Here is a 24,186-nt window from a genome sequence, read left to right on the forward strand (position 1 = left end):
ACCATTTATTTCATTTATTGTGATCTGTAGTTTCCTTGTAGACTCCTCATGAATAGAAGAGTTTTGTAATCAGTAAATAGTATTTTCTTCAAGAATCGGAGTAATATTAGTGTGTATTTGGTATATAATTTATGAAAGGGCTAGTCCTGGCGGTTCTATGTGTAATATTCCAACATCGCTTTCTTACTTTCAGAATGACTCGTCTTTATAATTACTCTTATATGACTATTCTTTCGGAAACTTGAAATAAATATAGACCGATGTTCTTTCACTACCTTTTAAATTTAATTTAAATAAAATTAAAATCAATAATCGTAAAATTGAATATAATTTCAGTCAATAAAAGACTTTAAGTCATATACTTAAACACCCACTCATAAACAAATAAATAACAATCACTTTTTTTTCTTAAAAACTATGTCAGTAACGTTTAAATGAGCCGCTTTTTCCTTAGGTTCCGTGGGCACTGACTCTGAGCAGAAACGCTTGAAAGCTTCAATTTCCGATTCTTCTGAGTCCAAGTCATCTTCCACGACTTCCTTCGGTAAAAATACGCTATCTGTAAAATAAATATTTAAATAAGCTTTTTTGTATCTATACACGGTATAACAAAGTAATGGAATAAATAACAGTAATATAATTATTGTAACCTCGTTAGGCCAAGATAATATACCGAAAGGGTAATATACCAACCACCCAGTTCATACAAGGTAATAAACCTATCCTCATCATTTCTAGTAAAAACGCGGAGAGACACATAAAGAGTGAAGTAAGAGAGATACCACTTATCGATCATTACTATGTATACCAGCCAAGAAGGTCCACGAATTTTGTGCTCAAAGAGACAGCGCTCTCAAAGTCGTCGAGAGACAAAGAGTTAGCGATAGACAATGGTGGCTCTAAAGATTCTACTATTATATCCTTGTTAGACAAAGTCTCGATTGCGGCAACGGTTTTTCATAGAGGAAGTACTATCTCCACTGCTGTGGGCTATACTGATGGACGACCTATTAACGAAGCTGTGCAGGAAAAGTTAAGTAGACGACGAGGCAATCATGGCCAAAAGACGTTTTGTCAAAACCATCCCTGGGTAAAAGTAGTTTGCCCTATGGGAGGTAGATAACTAGTATGAGAGTGATGGCCTAATGGTCAATTCCAAAAAACAGAAGTTTTCGCCACTAAAATTAGATCATTACATGGAAAATTTCCAATAGTGGCCAGAGGAGTGGAAAAATAAGTTGACACTAGGCTGGGCACTAGTCCTAAACCCTTCTTTGGTATTGCGAATATGACAGAAATCTGCCTAGACACTCGACACTGAGGAGTAGGCAGATTGAGACCTCAGTGCCGAGAGACAGTTCTTGTAATACAGAACACGATACTGGAACGTCTCGAGTGAGGGGAGTAGGCAGATTGAGACCCCGAACTCGAACCGAACCGTATCACTCTTGATAATGGCTCCAAAATGGGTGCCGAAACGTCGAGTAATAAATTCTCAACGCGGTTCTTCCCGAGAACTAAGTAATTTTCATTCATCTGACCGCGGAAATTTATCCGAACATATATTTATATATATATATATATATATATATATATATATATATATATATATATATATATATATATATATATATATATATATATATATACATATATATACATATATATATATATATATATATATATATATATATATATATATATATTTGATTTGATTTGAACCTCGTCAAGATACTCAGTAACTATCCGAGCAGTGTAGGGCCGTGCATTATCATTCATAAATGTTGCGCCGTCTCCAAGAATAACCATAAACGGTAAAACATGGTCTTCTGTACCTATGTTTAGTGATAAAAACTAACTCCGTGCGAGCGTCAAACAATATGCCTGCCCATGCCATAACTGACCCTCCACCAAATGGAAGTCGCTCGGCCACACATGTTCGATCATATCTCTTTCCTGGTCGTCGCATGGTCTTACATGTTTGTCTGAGCTCATAAGACAGAGCTGATTCATCGGAAAACAGTAAACGACTCCAATCCTGTATTGTCCAAGAAAGCGGCAGTCTAGTTACTCTAGTTTCAAAAGATAAACCAGCAACATGAAGTTGCCTCCTAACTGTCCATTCACTTACGATTGCATTTCTCACCCCTTGCAGATGATTTTGAATTTTAGAAGGGAAACAGCGGTAACCGTTCGGATTCTCGAAGCACTAGAAAGGACAAAGCGGTCATCTTTAACCGTTTTAATTCTGCCTCGACCTGAACAAAGTCTTCAAGTAAGCCGACCGGTCTCTTCATACCGTCGCCATACTCGTCGCACACTCAAGAGACTTACACCAACGTTTCTCACAGATTCGCGCTGACTATGACCATCTTCTACCGCTGCCACAATTTTTACCACCACAACAGAACTTATGCTCAATGCAATATACTGACAGTGACAACACTACACAAACAATTTACAATCGACATTAAAACCACAAAAGAAACCATGCTGATAATGGTTTTTAGGAATTAGGATAAGGGGCCCTTTTTACCTCAAACGCTTATCGAAACAGCAACAACAACAAATTTTTTCAAGCAATATATTAGTAAACCATGTTACAACCAAAAATAATTAAAAAAGAATAATACTTTCTAAAATAAATTCAAATTACACGGTGACCCTTATTTTATGCTCGGCAGTGTATGAGTAAAAATGTAAAAATAAACTTTTTGGGAAATTTTAGAATCACTTAACAACAAATTTATTAAGTTAAACTATAATATATATATATATATATATATATATATATATATATATATATATATATATATATATATATATATATATATATATATATATATATTATAGTACTGTTCGACCAGAATATGAAAATATTTTAGCAGAAACTGAATGAGAAAGAAACATAGTTACGTGTCTCTTAGATAAAAAAATATTAAGAAAATTACCTGTCATAGCAGCGGCTACATATTCAAGTACTTTCTGAAAGTCTATATTTGTACTAGCTGTCTTTCTTTGTGTAAATTTTAACACCGAATTTATTATCTCACGTACTTGAGCACTCAAAACTACACTATTATTCATATCCTGGTCGGCCAGTAGAATATCATCTACAGATTGGAGACTATTCTGTAAAATATTTATTTATTAATAAAAAACCCCTTACCAAGAAACCGATCATCTTTGTCAAAATTAAACGTTTCACCTTCATTTCTTGACATTGGTATGATGGATACCTCGGCAGATTCGCTTGATTTAGGCTTAACACTTTTTGTACCGACCTTAGTGAATTCAATTCCTGGCAAACGAGAAAGTCTTTCTTCAACGTATAAAGCACACGCTGTATCGGATTGTGTGTCTTGCATCTGGGAACTAGTTAATGCTGCGAACTCTGTTGATGACGTCTGCTTTGAGATTATTGTCGAAGCTCCAGCATTACTTGAAGGTTGTTGTTTCAGATGAGGGCTTCTTATGGTAATCATGCCATTTTCGTTGGTAAAAATTGTAGCAGAGGAGTTTTCTGCTGCATTTTTATCAAGAAATGGTTTAGCACTTTGTTGTTGTTCCGAAGAAAACATGGGATTCTTTAAAGTTACCATTTTCTCCGGTGACGCAGTAGCAACCTTTATATCTTTTGTTTTTTTATTAGTTGTATTCTCCTTTTTCTTCTTTTTCTTTGCGCCTTTACCAACATATTCACTTTCAATACCTTCGTTAACTTGCTTCTTGGGAGTTAGTTTTTCAGATTCAGCAACACCTGACTTGATAGCTTTTGCTGACGAACATTTTTCTTTCTCTACATTTGCTGCTTGCGTATTTCTAACTGAAATTGGTCGATCTATATTCGTTATTATAATTCCTAAAAAAAAACACAATTGTTATTAAAAAGTAACATAAAAGCAGTTATTTGTATGCAGAGAAATGGGTACATCATAGCAGCGCAATTCGGAAAACTAAAAGAAACCAACGTCAAGAGGCGCAAGTTGGCTACTCCGCCTCAAGCCCTCAGACTGTCAATATCCACAATACGACTAAGTAGCGATAGTTTAGTTGCCGATGGATAAATGGCCCCAGATGTAGGTTTACCGTCGATACAGTGACAGGCAAAAACATCACCGTTTATGATGAGAAATGTGCAAAAAATTTCCAACAGCGAAAAGATCGTGGTTGCACAAATTGGTGCATCTGGTGGCTTGGGTGCCATGTTATTAGAACCAGAAGAGCAGGGCCATGAGAGCGTCATTGTGACCAGATATTTGTTAGATCGGGATAAGAAGACCGTTCCAGTAAGCGTGGCCAACCCATATGACAAGATCACGTTCAAAAAGGGCCAAGTACTTGGAATATGCGAGCCAGTTGTAACAAAAGTAACCAGAATAAAAGAAAGCGTGCCAACAGCCAGCAGTACACACCAACTCTGGGGAAAATCTACAGAAGTCATGGGGCCATCTATCAAAAGATGAATACCAAAAAGCAGAAGAATTAATCAAAAACGAAAGTGACATCTTCTTTAAAGGAAAAATAACTGGCTGCATTAACTTAGTCCAGCATCGGATAAACACTGAATACTTCAACAATACATCACCACCGGGACTCCATGAGAACGAGTTGCTGTTGACATTCTGGGACTATTTCCAATAACAACATTAGGAAACAAGTACTTGATGGTTACTACGAACTATTTTTCCAAATAGCCAGAAGTAGTTGCACCATCAAGACAAGAAGCAATCACTCTTGATAAGACTCTGCTTAAGATTGTCGTTTCCCGTCATGGGGTTCCACCTATGCTTCATTTTAACCAGGGACGCAACTTCGAATCGGAAGTTTGAAAGACCAGGATGGCTTTAACAATGTTATTGATTGGTCGAGAGATGAAGCTTCCCATCGATCTCCTACACGTCAATCTATCGGACGGAAAAGCGGACCAAGAGATACTTCCCGAGTGTATCAGCGGCCTAAAAGATCGATTTGTTAAGATCCACGATTTCGCCAGGAATAAGCTACAACTCACCAGTGACCGGATGAAGTTAGGATTGTTCAGAATTCCACTCCCGTTACCTTTAAGGAAGGTAATGCAGTATGGCTCTACCAACCAACGAGAAGGAAAGGTTTGAGTCACAAGTTGCAGCGGCCCTGGGAGGGACCAACCTGGTCATTAAGAAGATAAACGATCTTATATATAGGGTGCAACTGACGCCACGGAGTAAGCCATAGGTCGTCCACCTGCCTAAAGAGACTGTGTCCTTATGACAGAATCTACCGACATGGTCCATTTAGGTGCTGTTTGGGGCCAATAGCCTGAAAGAATGTGGCCATGTAATGTGCCCCTAATTACGTTCCTGTACTTCACAAAGCGAAACTCTTTTCTTTCGCGAAAATTCCAGTCACCATTTGTATTTTTACATTGTTCCATGCGAAGTTCGGCCTGTTCCATCGGCTTTCAGTACAATAGACGCGCAAAACCTAGAAATTACGACCTGGTTATTTAAGGTGCTCTTTTGGCGTTAATTTATATATATTTATATACGTAAGGTTATTTTTTATGCGATTAGCAAAGTATTTATTTTGTAACGGTATACGATAATTATTAATGAGTTTTTGTAATTAATTACGTTTACTTCATTTAATCCCTGAATCCACAGAAAAAGCGTAACAATATTGAGATCTAAGGAAATATCCAGAGCCATAAAAATACGAATATATACAACACGACTTATGGTGCTTTATACAAGCAAGACATGGATTCTTCATAAATATATGGAACTAAAATTGGATATATTGGAGTAAAAGATGCTAAGTATAGACGTAGTTTTACAAGAGAATATCCAAGCATATTTGCTAAAATTCAAATATTAAAATGGCTCGGTCACATAACTAGAAGACTCAGACTGATACAAAATGAAAAAGAGAACGCCCACGAAGAAAATTGATGAATTGTCATTCATTATTGTACCTTTATTCTCCACTAATTTTTAATAAAGATATATATAATAAAGAATAATCTTACCAGGTTTGGTGCTGGCTGGTTCATTCTTTTGTTGCTGTTTATTTAAATTTAATGTGACTGTTACTTTAGGTTCTTTTGTAACAACTTGTGGAGATTGTTCGGGGGATTTTGATTCTTGAATTGGCTGCTTTTGTTTCTTTTTCTTTTTAGAACTCTTGTTCGGTTGGGGGTTTACTACAGCTTTGTTTCCATTATCATTAGGTCCATTTAGAAGTGTGTCAAGAAGTTTATCTTCTTCAGGAGTTGAACCTTTTAAGGTTATGGTAACTGTTGCAGCATTGCCTTCACTTTCAGCAACCCTTTTTATTGTCACCATAGCTGGTATGGTTTCTTCAACAATTTTCTTCTTTTCTTCCTCTTCAAGTTTTTGCTGTTGAAGCTGCCTTTTCTTCTCAGCTTGTCTTTCTTTTTTTGACTTCTTTTTTTGTTCTTTAAGAGCTGCAATTTAAATGTTAAAACGCTGTAAAAATTATAAATTAAAAGTTTTACCCTGTGCAGCTGCCTCAGCTTTGGCTTTGGACTTCTCTATTTCAGCCTGCCTTCTTGCCAATTCTTTCTCTTTTTCTTCTTGTTTTATTTCATTTTCTTCATCACGTTGTCTCTGTTCTTCCTCAGCTATCATCCGTTCTTCCTCCTAGAATTAAAAACAAATGCTGGCGTAAAAACATACATACATAATACATTAAATATGTGAATTATACAAAAAAAATACTTGAAATACTAGTTTAGTAAAAAATGAAACATGAAAACATATATAATGGATTTATTCAAAAATCGCTGAAAAATACTTGGACAAATATTTTCATATAAATTTGAGCTCAGAACTTAGTCATATGTTTCTATGTTTTTTTTTAATGAAATAAAAAACAAAAATATACCTTTTTATGGCGTTGTCGAGCTTTTTTCGCTGATTTCTTCTCAGCTAACTTCAATTTGGCGAGAGCTATATTTCCTTCAATATAACATACTAGAGCACTTAATTCACCTTCTTGACATCTGCGCATTGATGGATAGGAACTGAATGGTTGAGACGCGCCAGAAGACGAGCTAGAAGATTCTCTTCTTTCTACATTAGGAGCTGGTGGACGTATATTAGTAAATAAAGACGGTAAGGGTACTCTTTCTTCTACTTTATTAATGACAGTCTTAAATTTTGCATGATCTATTTCAGTAGGTAGAGTTTTTTCAGTATCCTTTGCCTTTCTGTCCCGTCTGTGGTTGAAACGGTCTCTCATTCGCTCACGTAGTTCGCCTTTTTTAGGAGAATTCGAAGATTGAGACTAAAATTTGGAATATATAGCCAATTAGCTGTTATATAAAAAAATCGATACAATTTTCAATATACCACCTTTGAAAGGTAAGTAAACGAAGAAGCAAACATCGGAGATGGTTAATATTATAATTTATTTGTTGCTGTTGTGATATGTTTAAATTGTCAGTATAAGTAACGGAGGCTTCACAAAGACCAACTTCATCTTCTCGCTGGCATCAGCTGATAACGATAAAGTGGCTCGAGTGAAGACCTAGGTCTCTAAACTGGTTACTTTAATATTGGCAAACAAAGAGGCCTCAGATGAATAGACTGGCTATTAACAAATTTGTCATATAATTCCACAGGGATCGATAGAATTTTTCCAGCTCTGCTGCAAAAGGAACAAGATATGCTTGTACCGCGTCTAATTAATAAAAATCCCTAAAATATTTTATTCTACTTTCCAAGCATCTATGTAATACTAACTGACCCGACGAACTTCGTACCCCTTAGAATTGACAAATATTTTGTTAATGATATTAACTAATATTTACTAAATGGATTACACTCGTGTTAAATATCTTCACTGAAGCACCTTGTGATGTACTATATTTTTCATTTTGTAGCCGTGTGCGGAATGAACAAGGCGAACGGTTTACCTACATCTGAATATGCTAAGTACATTTGAGCTTGAGGAAAACAGCTATGTTCTATATTCAGTCCAGAAATACTCAAGGATTGGTCTTGTGAATTGTTTATCGTCATTTATTTGGCAAATGCAAGGTGAATGGGATATTGAATTTGTTTAAATTCGAATAGAATCATTAGAATTCTCGGAACGATATCCTTAAATATTTTCGGTTAAGTATCATCGCGTGTATTATCGCCCACGAGTTTTATCACTACCAAACGCATTTTGTTGCATAGTTTTGGTTATTTTAGATTTATAAGCATGATCACCGAGCCAACATTTAGTTGTACATGGTGCATATACAATGAGTTTAAAAATTCAGTGGGATAGTTGGATGCTTCCAATTTCTCGTTGGCTCAAACAATTGTGAGTTTTATAGTTAACAATGATGTTTAGAAAAACATTAATGAGCTCGTCCTTCCTTGATACAGAATTGCAAAAAATTGGCGGAAACAAAATCAATCCATTACATATAACCAGCAATTACTTGGTAGAAAACTTTTCGGTAGAAAGGTCGTTTGATAGTTTGGTAGTAGAATCAATGCGCCTTTAAAGTATCTTGAGTTATAGCGCAGATCTTTTATATTCGATTTACTGCTTTCAATGCCCATTTGTATGCCATTGTGCATTTATCTTAGATGATTTACTTGCTACCAAAATTTTGACCATTTCTGAGTGTTTTGCAATGTTGCATTCAGTTCTTATGTCGTTTAAAGGTTTAACGGCAATTTTAACTTTGTGAGAGCCATTCGGCGTCCTTCTAACAGAAGCAACTGCTACAATAATTTCCAATCTGGCACGCACTGTGGCCAAAATCAATGACATGACGAATATCTTTCCAGCTCCACCAGGCGTAATGGTGGAAAAGCTAGACGAATTAAGCCTGGTCCACGAGATCGATAAACAAGATCGATAAAAGCGTTACCAGAATTGTTAGGAGTCCGTGCTTTACGAAACAACAGCAAAAATTGGACATCGTGGACTGACTTCAGCAAAGATTTTAAGAAAGCTTTCTATCTCAGAGGATATTTGCTGCAGAGTCAGCAGATAGATATATCACAGATATTCAACCGTTAATTAGACGATGAAGATCATTTACCAGAAATCAAGAACTGAAACGAATGTATTGGAATATGCTACCGGAATAAAAGCTTTATATTCGCCGCCGAAACTTTGAATATTTAACGGAATTGTAAGATTTAGCCCACGAGCACGAAGCCATAGAAGACGAAAAGACCTGAGAAAATCAAATTCTTAAAATACACCGGGAACATACAACTCCAAGAAAATATGATGCCAAAGTAACATGCTTTAGATGAAAGATTCCAGGTCACAACCATGAAAATTGCAGAGCCCATGGAAAAAATTGTTCGCGTTGCGACAAAAATGGAGTTCACAGCAGTCGCCCCAGTCTCTGGAGCAAAATTCGCCTCCATACGTTCTCGCCGCTACATAACCAGTGAACAATGACATTTGGCGAAGAGGATAAATTTATTATCAAACTTTCCACATTTTAGAGAGGCGCAGTTGAACACCTAATTGCTTCAAAATATTTATTAAGGACCACTGAAGCAATAAAACACTTAAGACGTATTTTTCCTTCGATTTATTTATAGTGAACTTAAGGGCTAATTCTACATTGATAATTATCGCAATTCTGATAATACTAAAAAGAGTTGTACAAATATCATTAACTTTACAGTGCTAGGAGGCAGTAAGAAAGATACAGAGTATTAAGAGAAGCAAAACTGGTCAACTGCAAAGAGATGTACCTACTCCGGTGCGTTGCTTTTTCGTTAGAGCTTGATGAGTCGACGGATATCATGGATACACAGTTACTTATTTTCCTTCGGACGGTCTTTTATGATTTCTCAACAAGAGAAGAGTTGCTAAAAATGATATCCTTAAAAGGTAGAATACGTGGCATTGATTTATTCACGGAATTCAAACATTTTGTCGGTAAGATTAATTTACCTTTATTTAAGCTCGTTTCAATAAAGACAGAAGGGGCTCCGGAAATGATTGGTGTTAGTAATCGATTTATATCACTATGTCACAAAGATGATGATTTCCTGGAATTCATTAATTACCACTGCCTTATTTATCAACAGGTTTTGACCAATAACAGTTTTAACACAAAAGACGTAATTAATATTGCGTTTAAAATTGGCAATTCAATAAGAGGCAAATCTCTGCAAAGACGGCTGTTTAAGCAACAACTGGATGACAAAGAACCAGATTTAATCTTACACACCGACGTAAGGTGGCTGAGTCGCAGCAAGTTTTTGCAAAGGAATCGAGATTTGTTAAATGACATTATTAAAATTCTTGAAGAAAGGGGTGATGATCATCAGCAATTACGTGACTTAGAGTGACAATGGGATTTGACATCTTTAGCAGATTAGACTGGTAAACTAAGCACATTGAATCTGGAACTTCAAGGCAAGAAAAAAACATTATCAGAAATGATCTGATGGTTGATATTGTAAAAAAAGGTTTCTAAGATTTACGAAAATTAAATATCAAATAGAAGAAAACCCTGCCTATGTTTTCAAGCTACAGACGTATACAGCAGAAATTAAGTCAGTGGTATCAGGATCAGGCTTTGAAATCCGTTTAAGAGATTTCAATAAAATTGAAAAATTGGCCGAATTGATCAATTTATTATCCATTTAATGATACTATTCACGACACCTTTGAAATATCCAAACAATTTGCAGAGATATTCCAAATGGACCAACTTTTTCTTGAAAATGAAATAATTGCTATGCGCTCCGTTGTATTTTTGAAATTAAGATAAGGTTCACATCTAGATTTCTGGTCATTGGTGTGCAATGACAAATATCTAAATTTAAAAAAATGTGCTGAATAACTACAGTCATGTTTTGGTTCAACCTATTTATGTAAATCAGCGTTTTCATACTGAAAAAAAAACGAAAAATAAACAAAGTTCCAGCTTGGCTCATGCTCATACGTTAGATTCTTTAAGGTTGGCCATTTCCAACTTCAGGCCAGACCTTAAGAACCTAGAAAAACTGTTCAAACGCTCACTTTAATTTTTTTATTTAATATAGTTGGAAAAATAAATGAATAAGAATCCCTACTTTTGTTTTATTTATGTATTACTAATACACACTGGCGACCAATAAAGCTAATCCATTCAGAATTTTAGCGTTCAAAGCCGAATCGGTTTTACTAACATTCAAAATTCTTTTAGATCTCGAAAGCTGATAAAATAATCTTTCAGAATTAGTGATTGATTTTCTGAGATATAGTGAGCGTCTCTGAGATATTCAGCTCACTTTTCACGTTAAAATTCTGGATTAAATTTTTTTTTTTGCTAGTCGGTTAAAAATCCCTAGTCGGTAGATCGCAAAGAATTAAAAAGGCAGACAGTAGATCTCGAACATTGATGCACTAGCCCCGCTCACGCACTTTTCCCTACGTTACCTTATAACAATTTTTTTCTATCTGAAAAGTACGTAATAAAATTTCGAAATCAGTATTTTTTAATATAAACAGAAAAATATTGGTCTTTTTCAACGTATTTTCAAATTTTATTGCGGCGCTTATCGTGTTAAAAGAGTTATACTTGTTACATGTAAGTTTACTCTGATCATACGGTGTACGCAAACTCATTAAATATTATTGATTTTATGCTAGTAAATTTTACAGTTCACTTGATCTGCTTCTTTGTGTCATCTTTCGTCTACACCTATTGATCAGTCTGTTGAAACTTGTTCGGCCAACATCTTTATTAGTACTACAGCGTTTATAGTAGAGAGTAGAAAATTACTAGAGTATTTTCACAACACCTCTTTCATTATTGTTCTTTATTAAATACTTACTGAGTTTGTTGACATTTTTGGACAATGGTTTAATACTTTTGGAGTCCTGAAATAATAAAAATAAAAAAAATAAAATTTTGCTAAAAACAAGGGAAGACGTAGATAAAAATATACGTTCACAAAAAGTATTTTGCATATTTAAACATTTCTAAACATAATTGAAACAGTTATTGTCAGTTACATTATATTATTAAAGTAACGTTTGCCCTTTTGGAACTCGAGTTTTATCTTCATTTTTATCTATTGATATTAAACAATGGGTGTGTTTTTTGAGGGGATATCCTTGCTTTGGGCTTGGTGCAGCATCTTTAAGGGAGGAGACTTGGATGTTTGACGAATGGCGAGATAAGGCGGCCTAGGATCCTCAAACGGCAACTGACGGTCTTTTTGGGCATTCTCAAGTGAAAGTTCATTCCATGTAATCGAATGCACTATCTTTTAATAAAGTCATATCAGGAACGCCCGTCAAAATATTGACAATATCATTTTAAAGTAATCGACTTTAAAATGTATGAAATTGCCGATATGAATGGGGCATATAAAATTAAATTATTACAAGATTTTTTTGTTTGTGACGAAAAGCTAATTTCGACGTACCCCATATAACGGTTACATCTCTCGATGACGTATGTTCGAGAACTTTCGAGACAGCGAGCGAAGTATGGCAAAACGGATGTTAATAGCGAATACGCGTGATGACGAATAGAGGTGGACTATGCCAGATGATTCTAGTATTAGTAATTCTGTATATAAGGAGCGCCGTTATTAGTGTTAGTAAGTTGATGAGATAATATCGTGCTGTAAACTTATAAATAAATCGTTTAAATGAATTAGAACCACTTGTTTTATTGTAAACACGTTACAGTGGTGTCACGATGTGAGATAATTTATTAATTTAAAAATAAATTAAGCAGTGACTTTTGAAAAAGACTTTCGAACTTTTAGTTCAGTATTGTTCATCGGGAATATCCGCGTAGTTCGGTAATGATTTTTGTAAGAAAGAACATTTGGAAAGTACGTTTGTGCCTGACCAAAGATGCTGTTAGTAGAACGTTCAGCACAGCAGTTACGCGAACAACTAGAAGAACAGGATGAAGACTGCAACGGGTTTAAGAACGACTTAAGGATATTCTCAACAAGAATGGAGATGACCCAGAGACATTCCAGTTTCAGTCAGCGGAAGAAGCAGTTTTAACGAAAATAATTGATGAAAAATTTGAACATTTTTCCAGAAGATTCGACGAAAAATTTGAAGATGTTTCTCAAATGACTAAGAAAACTTCTTAAAAGAATGATGATGAATTCAGAAATGTTTCTCAAATGATCGAAGAAGCGTCTGAAAATGTTTCCAAAAGATTTGATGAGAAATTTAAATATGTTTCTAGAAGATTCGACGAGACTTCCCAAATATTTAAAGAAGTATGAGAGAATAATGTGAAATTATTGTTTCTAGAACAATCGATAAGATACAGAAAAATGTAGACTATGTAGAAGAGAAGATCAAACAATTAGAGAGCCTGATAACCAATACGAAAGTGCTACCACCAGTTAATGCAGCAATTTTAGATCCTGTAGTAAAAAAAGAATCACCGAGAGACAAAACAACACATCATATCGGATTCAAATTTCCAAAATAAAACAAAATAACTAATATGCTCAAGAAAAAGTACAGTTAATGTGACAATGTTAAATATTGGGGAACACTTTAAATATCTTGGAGTCTCCGTTAATCGAACTAATCAAAGTAGCATAGTAACCAATGAAATAATTCTGGTCGAAAATAGAACTTACTGGAAATACAACAACTTCCTCAAAGATAAAAACCTTACTCAGAATACTAAACTGAAAATTTACAAAGCAGTAATTAGACCAGTAATCACATATGGTGCTGAAGTAATATGCCTGAAACAGAAAGATGAAGAAAGGTTGATGATCTTGGAGAGAAAAATCATTCCGACAATAGCAGGCCCACTAAACTTGGTAATAATGCATTTAGAAAAATAATGGACTATGAAATAAGAGAACTTTTGAAAGGAGAAGACATCGTCAGATTTATCAAGGCACAGAGACTTAGATGGATGTATCTAGAAAGGAGAAATCCAGAAGCGGTTATCAAGAAAATCACCAAATGGAGACCAGTATCAGGCAGACCACGAGGATGACCGAAGACGAGATGGGAGAACCAGATAATTGTGGACCTTAAGAAGATGGGAGTAAGCGATTGGAAAGCAATAAGTAAAAACCGGAAAGAATGGAGAAATATTGTAGAAGACGCCAAGTCACACAACCAATAGTAAAACCAAAATGTTATTGCGGACTGATTCCGCGCGACAAATGAATCCTAAGAGCCCAAAGAGCCAAAGAGGCGGCAATCACTCCACTAGGAGTGTAGATGTAATGATGATGATATAACTCATAGGTTTTCGAGGTCACAGAATACAAATTTGATAACGACGATGGTCTTCAACCTACGTGGTGTTCGGGGCGGATCTCTTCTTCTAGAGTTTTATATTATTTTTATTCGAAATCAGTCCAAATTCATTACTTGGAAGGTTTTTAAGAACGCTGAACCCGAATATTATGGCGAACATGAATAATCGAGTTAATTGTTAAAAACTTCAGGAGACGACATCATACTAGTTACCCGATATATTGGAGACTATTGTCGTCATAATATTCGTGTTCAGACGAGGTCCACCCTCTACCAGGTAGTTGGAGAACCATCGCAGTCATCATATTCGTATTCAGCGACCTTGAAAGCACCCCGAGTAATGATCGCAAATGAAAATAACGCAAAACTCAAAGAGACAAGGTCTACTCTGGGCACCAGGTAACTCGAAGATCATTATTGTTATCATATTCGTGTTCAGTGATCTTGATAACCCCCGAATAATGACTGTGGACTGATTTAAAACTAAATTAATAATATACACCAGAAGACGAGATCCATCCTTAAGTACTCATTGTACCAAAGTACAAAATTGAACTCATTCTTGTCTCTATTTTCTGAGTTACAAATTTTTATTTTCTATGTACTTTGGAAATACATTTTTCTTATTCCCAAAATGTAATTTTTATTTTCTCACCATGAATTTTTTTCTCAAACTTTCCTGACACTGAATACATATTTAAACATATTTTGAATATGTTTTCTGTCTCATTGTGTTTGTTCTGTTTATTACGGGATTAGACTTATGCAAATTTTGGGAAACTAGTTTGCGTTTGAATGATGGCTAATCAAGTTTCATCTCGAAACCGAAGGATTACTAAAATGGCTTAAACTCCTCATGATTTCGGTTAGTAAAATTATCTCTCAACTATTCTATTCAATATTTGAGAAACTATTCAATTATTATTTCTTATATTCTTAATTATTTATATATAAGGAGTTCGAAAACTGTTTTAGTTCCTGATTTCGATTTGGAGGAGTCAAACGAATTATCATAAATTAAATACAACCTAGAAATGATTTTAAAAAACAATGCCGAGATTAAAGTGAATTCGGGAGATAATTTCAGATGACGTTCAAGATATGTTTATTTTTAAAGATGACACAATTTGGTTGAAGGAGCTCTTCAACAGAAAATTTAATTACTGCTTATACTAGTTTTATTCCCCAAGTAAGTAAATTCACAGTTAAAGTGTTAATGTAAAGTAAATGTAATAATAAATTTTACAAATCAACGATGGTCTTACGAAACTAAAAATCATAATAATGGAATAGGTGATCTGATTTGGACATCGATCAAATTGCTGTAACTGGTTACTTGAATGTAGGACTATGTTAGAAAATTCATGTAAGGTCCCTTGTTGCTAAATTGGAATCTTCAACTTTTCTGGTGAGAAGACTTTGTGAATGTGTATCTCAATTGACTCTAAAACATGCCTATTTTATACTGTGTAATTCACACATCAGCTATGCAATTTTTGCAAGGGGTCACAATGCTGGAGCCAAAGATGTCTTATGCATTCAGAGAAGAGCGGTAAGAATAATTGCTACCTTTTTCTATCAGAAAGAATGTCGCCAAGCATTTGTTGCACTACACATACTAACTTTACCTTCACTATTTATTTTAGAGAGTATTGTTCATGTAAAACAAAATATAGATCGTCATCAAATGCATGTGGATATACACCAAGATGAAACCAGGAATGAACCGAAGAAGTAGAGGCCAAACTCTTATGGTATAACATTTTACAACAAGCTGCCATCTGCAATCAAATTTACAATAAGAAAACTATCAATAATTTTCTCATAAGTCAAGCTTTTATAGCAGTGATGAATTTTTAAATTTGAACTTTGAACTGGGTTGCGGATTGATGAATCATATTTTGATTATACCTGGGAACCCAGAGTGTAATGTTTGCCTCAACTAATGTATCAATGATTTTATATTATGCTTTATGTTTATGTGTTAGGGATATTATTCTTTGTACTCATATTTGTGAACCAATATTTTATACTATTGTTTGACGTATGTTACTACTTTATTGTATATTAAATGAATAAATAACTTGAACTTAAAATATATTCGTTTATTGACTTGTTGATATGAGCCAGAGCAAAGGAAAATCATGAACCCATTCTGATGCTGTGGCATGATGACCCCTGTTTCCATCGTCAATTTTTTTCGTCAACAATGTATCTACACAGATTTACGCAAATTTCCAGTTAAATGCGATTCGACAATGCACAAGACTAGAGAGAAGAACAACAGATAAAACGGCACCTGTACCTAAAATTTTTATAAAAAACTGCCAAATGTATTACAATCTCGGATCACGCATGATAATAGATGAGCAATTGGTACCGTTTCGTGGTAGATGTTCTTTCAGGGTCCACAGGAAAAGTAAGCATGCCAAGTACGGCATAAAAATTTGGAATCTTGCTGACTCAGAGACTTTCTACTGTAAAAACTTTCAATTATTGTATTTGGTAAAAGAGATGTTCGAATAAATGCATTCGAACAAGCAAAACTATTTGAAAATATTTTTTAATTTAGAAATAAAAATGTAACTCTACTTTTGACAATACTTGGCCAATATTGCCAACAGTGCAAATATATAAATGAAAATAATGTTTAGTATTTCGTGAACATAAAGAAATATCTAGACAACAAGCACCCGCCTATTGACAGAGCAAATTAAGACGAGGTGGAAGCAACATCTTGATTGTCTGAAGCCTTCAAAAATCCGTCAAGAATTTGACACACACAATTTTACACAATGCTCTCCAATCTATCACACACTTGTTTATAAGTTGTAGTGTCCTTTTTTGTGTGAACCAGTAAGTTTCTTTTTCGAGTTATTGGTACCTTTAGATACCCAGGGTTGCTAGATCTCCACATTCACAATCTGCGTGGTATTATCTTGGATGGACAATAGTGTATGCAGACATTGGAAAGACTTATACTAACTAGTAAGTAATATTGTAGTTCAAGGATTTTGTCTATGTGTATATTGTATATATTTATGTTCTAGTTGTTTGTATTTCTCTCTTTAATAAATCTTTCGTACATTTGGATAGCTTTTTGAACCGGTAGTGTCTAAGACATTCATAAATTACAGGTAAGAACTGTCATATTTGTATGCAGCAACCTATGTTATACACACTCTCCCACTTAGGACAATCTTTATGTTTGTCCTATTGTGCAGATACTAAATTTATCTACAGGAGAGAAATGCCTCAGAAAAGAACCAAGGCAAGAGACTGGTGCTGGATTTGGTTTCATGTTTGGGTCCTGGATACGAGATCACGACAGATAACTTTTTTACTTCTTTGAAGTTGGTTAAAGAGTTACTCGACCGACACCTTTCAGTGTGTGGAACATTAGGAAGACAAGAAAAATAAAGCTTTAATCCCTAAAGAATTTTTGGCCCAATCGCAACGTCCTGAGCATTTTCCTATTTTTGCATAGCAGCCAGGAATTACCATAGTATCGTATGTTGTCGTATACAAAAAATAGGGGCGTTATATTGCCATCTTCTAAACGTCGCCATGGCATCGTTTCGAAAGAAATACAAAAAACTGGTGATAATTCCCCACTGCAATGCCACCAAGGACGCGGTTGGTTGATACCTTAGACAAGATGGTTGCAGAATACAGCTGTAACAGGCAATCCAATAGATGGTCAACTGTTGTTTTTATGAATTTTATCGACATTACGACAGTAAATGTTTGTTTTATGGAAAAAGCTGCACCCAGATTGGAAAACAGAATGCAGCCATAAAAGACAATTGTTCCTTTTGAAATCATGAAAGGAAGTAGTAGAATTCCATATAAGGAGGAAGATAAATAACACTACCATACGCTCCAGGCTGACTAGAAAGACAGTTGAAGAAATATACTTGATATTGGGTAATATCAGTCAGCAGCCCAACGCAAATCAAGGCAGATGTCTTGCGTGTTCCAAATCCATTGACAATAAAGTTCTATTAAAATGTACCTTGTGTAAGAATTGTGTATATCAACAACACAGCAAAACAACAAAAATTTGTGTTAAAAGTGTTTTTGTAAATTAAAGTTTTTTAAAAATGTTTCTTTTTTTTAACCAATATTAAATTTTGATCAAGTTTCATTACCACCAAAAATTTTGAGGGTAAAAATTAAGAAAACTGTTGGGTTGTTTAAAAAAATAATTTGTTTAATTTGTATTTTGAGAACGATTTCTGAAGTAGAAATCGAAACGTAAAAATAAACGTATCATTATCGTTCTAGCTTTACAACGCTGTGTGAGTTGTAGCCTCCTTAAAAATTTCTCTGCAGTTGTCAAAACAACTATACGCAAATTTACAGCGGTGTACCAAAGGGTAATAGAGCCAAACGGGGTGTAGCTTTACTCATTCACAATAAATAAGTAAAATACGTATAAAGCTCGCAAGAAGTTGACAAGCAAATATCATGGTAGAGCTAACTAAAAATGGCCATAATATAGTTATCATAGGGGTTTATGTGCTCAACGAAGATGCTGCGATAGAAAATAAAGAAGAGTGCAAAACTTCTTGAAGCAAATGAAGCGTTAAATTACTACTGTCAAAAAAGACTTCAATTTTAAGAACACTTCAATTCAATCAGATTTTAATGCATAAAACGCTTAAATACCTATTTTCTATTTTCTAATTTTTTTACACCTAGGACTAGTTTTAACCCCTTGAAAGAAAAAGCACACTTCGCATATATATAACTTCTGCAAATGAGGATAAGACAAACTTAAATTCAAAAGTCATATTTTCCGCCCGAGTTACTGGACTATTAACATTATTGTTGTTAGTAATATACTTAAATCGTATTAATAAATTATTATTAAAATGGTTTTTAGTAACTGTCGCGTTACTATATATCATGTAAACATTAAACATATATAAAAAATAAGATATCACAAAAAATAGACGACACAGGAGAATATCAATAATATGAATTCAGAACAGGACGCAGTACAATAGATCGAATTTTCCTGTTGCGCGAAATACAAGCAGAAAACTACGATTATGGGAAATCTACAGTGGTCCTATCCATCGACTTTAAACAAATTTTTGCTACTATGGCAAATTTATATATATTTGCTATCTAAACAGGCACTACGTGAAATGGGAATTAGTACAAAATTGTATGAATGATAAAAGTGACACTCATAAAAACAGAGAATAGGATCAAAATAAATAGAAAATAAAAGTTTGAAGTCAGTGAGAGGGTGCGACAAGGGTCTCACTGTCATCACTGCTGTTCAGTATCTGTCTTGAAATGGCCGTCAAAGAAGCAGGAATCAACAGGAAATAACTTGTATATCAACGAAAACAGCGATGCCTAGAAGTAAACAACAATTAAAAGAAATACTAAAAAGAGTAAAAGCGAAAAAAAGACCAAATATATGGAATGGACAGAACGAGAATACATACAAGGACAATACCTGACAATAATCACAGAAGTGTTGTGACTATATTACAATAAATGAATAAATGTGAATATATTACAAGCATATGCACCCACATAAGGCCATGAAGAATAAGAAATTGAAAAATTCTATAAGGATTTAGAAAAATTAATAGCATCTACAAAAAAACAGGAGATCACGAGGACACGAGAACACGAGATTGTCATGGGAGATTTTAATGCGAAGATTGGTGAAGGAAAACAGGAACATATCATAGAAAAATATATCTGTGAATACGAAATGAAAGAGGAGATATGTTGGCATCTTTTTGTGTAGAAAAGCAACTAGTAATAACACAATTTTCAAACTTCCAAAGCGTCGTCTTCACACCTGGAGATTACCAGCAGATACACCTGAATGTGTGGTTCCTAACCAAATAGACTTCATACGTATTCAAAGATACAGAAATTTAGTATTAGCAGTCACAACATATCCAAGTGCAGATGTACCAACAGATCACAATATTCTGGTAGGAAAAATAAGACTGAGATTGAAAACAGTTACGAGAAAAGGACCAGTAAGCGAACAGTTACTATTGATAGAGAAAATATGTCAAATAATACCGTAACATAAGAAATTACCAGTATATTGGAACAAAAAATAAAGTTGACATTAAGTAAAGATGATAGTATTGAGGAAAACTGCACAATAATTAAAGATATATTAAAGACCATTCAAGAAACAAAATTAAGTGCAGTAAAAACAAGAAGAGAACAAGGGTGGATTACAGAAGAAATACTGAGACTCATGGATCAAAGAAGAGAATTTAAAAATGGAGATAAAAACGAATACAAGAGGATCCAAGCAATAATCAGGCAGAAGATAAGACATGCTAAAACACAATATCATAGTATAGAATGTAATGACATTGAACAATATGAAAAGAAACACGATACATTTCATCTGCACAAGAAATTCAATGAGATCGCCGGAATCAAACGGAAACAACTATCCCAAAGATTAGAAGACAAAAACGGACACAGAATATTAGATATCAATGAACAGTTAAAAGAATGGAAAAACTATATTCTAAATTATTTGAAGATGAAAGAGTAGAACACTATACACCGATAACAGGTCCATCTATAACAAAAAGTGAGGTTATATGTGCAATAAAAACGGCAAAAATTGGAAAAGCACTTGGCTCCGATGAAGTAAGTGCTGAAATACTAAAGTTTTTGGGGGAAAACGGATTTTTCGGATTTAGGAGTGACTTGGGTACGAGAAAAGCCTTCTTCAGTATCCAAGTTCTGATCCAGAGATGCAGAGATATAAATCAAAATGTATAAATCTGTGCAATCGATTTTGAAAAAGCTTTTGACTAGGTCCGACATACCAAAATGCTAGAAATATTGGACACAGGTGGATTGGACGATAAAGATTTACGAATAATTACAAATTTATGCTAGCCTCAAGTGGCAAGAATACAAGTTAAACAAGAACTGTCGGATGAAATAAATATAAAAAGAGGAGTGAGACAAGGCTGTATACTATTGCCTTTACTCTTTAACTTGTATTCAGAAGAAATATTTAGGAAAGCCCTGATGGAGACAACAGAAGATATTGTTAATGGTGTAACCGGAAATAATATTAGATATGCCAACGATGAGTTAGTGCTGGTTAATTGTGGAGAAGACCTTCAAAATCTCATGAACAAAATAAAAAAAAAAAAACATGTGATCAGTATGGATTAAAACTCAACATTCAGAAAACTAGATATATGATAGTTAGCAAACAAAACTATGTATAGGATGACGGTATAAAAGTCGGAGGTACTTTACTGGACAGAGTAGAGAAACTTGTGTATCTCGGCGGTAATATCAATGCCAGCTGGGATAAAAATGAGGAACATACTTTGCGGCTATGATCTTACATTAATCTTGGCGTTCGAATGACATACTGCTATATTTTTCCAGTGCTACTGTATAAAGTGGAAGCGTGGACCCTAATTAAGGCGATGCTTAAACGCTTGGAAGAGTCGACATAGTTGGAAAAGAGGAGGTCCTTAGACGTCTGAACCAAACAACACAATTGGTCAATATAATAAAGAGATGCAAGCTTTTACATCTGATTATTCAAGGAAAGATAATGTTACGGAAAATCGACTACATCATTGTTTAGAGCTACTGTTAATAAAGTCACGATAGCGAATATGGTAGCCAACATGATATCCAACGATCGATAACGGTCATTCAACTAGAAGAAGAAGAATCATAGAAGGAAAAATAAATAAATTTGAAGAACTAAAAAGATTCCAGTACCTAGGGGCGACATTAACCAAGAGACCAAAAATATGAATAAAGAAATTCAAGCGAGAATTATGGCTGATAGGCGTTGTATCTTTGCTCTAAACAAGTTATTAATAGGTAAAAACCTATCTCGAAGGACTAAGATAAGAATATATAAGACAGCGATAAGACAGCGATAAGCATTATATGCCTGTGAAACATGGACGATGAACAAATCCGAACAAGTCATGCCCCAAATGTGGGAAAGAAAATATTTGGAAAAAAAGCTATGCAATGGAATGTCGATAAAAAAACCAAATATAAAACTAGAGAAGATGTATAGAGAACCAAATAACGTAGAGATCATAAAAGCACAAAGACGTTTGATACATATTCAAAGGGTGCCAAACACGAGACTACCTAAAACAATACTAACAAAGGATTAGGATGAAAGAAGAAGAAAGGTAGGTCGAAAATCAGGTAAAAGAAGGATGTTGAAAAATACGTAAAATTGGAAAAATCCAGCAGTAAAGAGTAAAGAATGGAAAAGAACAGTAAACCAAGCCATAGATCTTCTAGGCCTAGAGATTTAAATTATAATATATAATATTATAGGAAGATCCAGAAAAACTGATTATACAAAATAGAATGACAGAAGTAAAAAGTAGTTTTGATCAGGTTAACTATTTTTATTTTACTTACAAATTATCAGTCACTGATTATCACAAATCATTATTCACGAAAACACACTAAAATATGAATTAAATCATAAAATATCTCAGTACACGAAACAACACTAACAGTTAAAATTAAAATTAAAATACCGCAAACGATAATGAGAATTACAATTTTTTATTGAGCAGAAATTAGCAAGACATTTTGATGAAAAAGTTACTCGAGCAAGTAAATTTAGGCCAGTAACAATTTATTTATTTATTCACGGGCTAAAATCCATTTTTACAATAAAATATACAATTCAATACTAACAAGTTCCTAGCAGAATAGAACATGGTAAAAAATATAATATATAGAATATAACATAGTAAAAACACAAAATTACAATAGTCATCATCATCATCATTCTCTTAGCCTTTATCCCTATGAGGGGTAGGCTCCCCCAATTATATGTCTCCATAAGTTTCTATCTTGCAATATCAATATCAATCCCCTTTACCGAAATGTCCTTCCTAAGCGCCTTCCCTCAGGTCTTCTTTAGTCTTCCTCTCGTACTCCTTTCAGGAACCCACAGATCAGCAATTCTTCAAATTAGATGATTAACGTCTCGACGTTGAACATAAGCAAACCATTTTGACCTATGCTTTTTAATTTTGGCAAAAATTGGTGCTACCCATAAACTTCCACTAATATACTCCGTTAATTTTATCCGTTTTTATCACTGCATTCATCCATCTAAGCATTCTCATTTCCACCACATGTATTGGTTATTCCTCTTTCTTTTTAACTGTCCAACATTTAGTTCCGTACAATATAGGCAGTTCTATTGCTGTTTTATACAATTTTCCCTTCAGCTTCATTGGAATTTTTCTATCATACAACACACCACTTGCTTCCTTCCACTTCATCCATCCAACCCTAATTCTACTGCATGCATCTCCATCTATTTCCCCATTACCTTGTAATACCGATCCTGGGTACTTAAAACTATTACTTTTTTCACAATCATTTCACCATCCTCTTAGATATTAATGGTATAAACAGTTTAAAAAATTAAAGGGACCAACACGGCCACTACATGAAGTATATCGCTCATTTGCCAGAAACAACGTCTTATCTCCAAATATAATGTGATGGTACACGAGGCATCTTTTTAATACTAAATAACTCATTGCTTTACGTTGATGAACTCTGTTATCACAAACGAGACTCTGACGACCGAGTATCAGCGGAATAACTATAATAACTGGAATTAAGGAAATGTAATTCCGTTAAGAGTGAGTGGTAAACTGAGTAGGCCGCTTAAACTTGTTGCAACAGTTGACATTACACATTCTTCTATCCCACCAACCCGTATGGATAGCGTGGTGGGATATGGCCAAAACCTCTAAAAATTAAAAATGTATTTTAACAGAAACACGGAAGGAATCCCGTGAAGAACATTGAAGAAGTAGAACAACAACAAACAACTCCATATAACACCATTCAACATACGTACCACGGCAAAAGATGTAAAACTCTACAAACTAGAAGAAAAATTGGGGAACATGA

The 24,186-nt window shown here is 34.5% G+C and overlaps 1 protein-coding gene across 1 annotated transcript; it reads right to left on the reverse strand.

Moving 5' to 3' along the window:
- Positions 1 to 263: 263 nt before the first annotated feature.
- On the reverse strand, positions 264 to 22,812 carry LOC140452270 (uncharacterized). Its single transcript, XM_072546424.1, has 7 exons — positions 22,663 to 22,812; positions 11,802 to 11,847; positions 6,889 to 7,290; positions 6,500 to 6,644; positions 6,011 to 6,448; positions 3,170 to 3,862; positions 264 to 559 (listed from the first exon to the last, which is right to left on the reverse strand). Exons 2-7 carry the CDS (start codon positions 11,814 to 11,816, stop codon positions 396 to 398), a joined length of 1,857 nt encoding a protein of 618 aa, XP_072402525.1. The 5' UTR covers positions 11,817 to 11,847; positions 22,663 to 22,812; the 3' UTR covers positions 264 to 395.
- Positions 22,813 to 24,186: the final 1,374 nt, after the last annotated feature.

This window comes from Diabrotica undecimpunctata, chromosome 10 (genome assembly GCF_040954645.1).
Source record: "Diabrotica undecimpunctata isolate CICGRU chromosome 10, icDiaUnde3, whole genome shotgun sequence".
Lineage (NCBI taxonomy): Eukaryota > Metazoa > Arthropoda > Insecta > Coleoptera > Chrysomelidae > Diabrotica > Diabrotica undecimpunctata.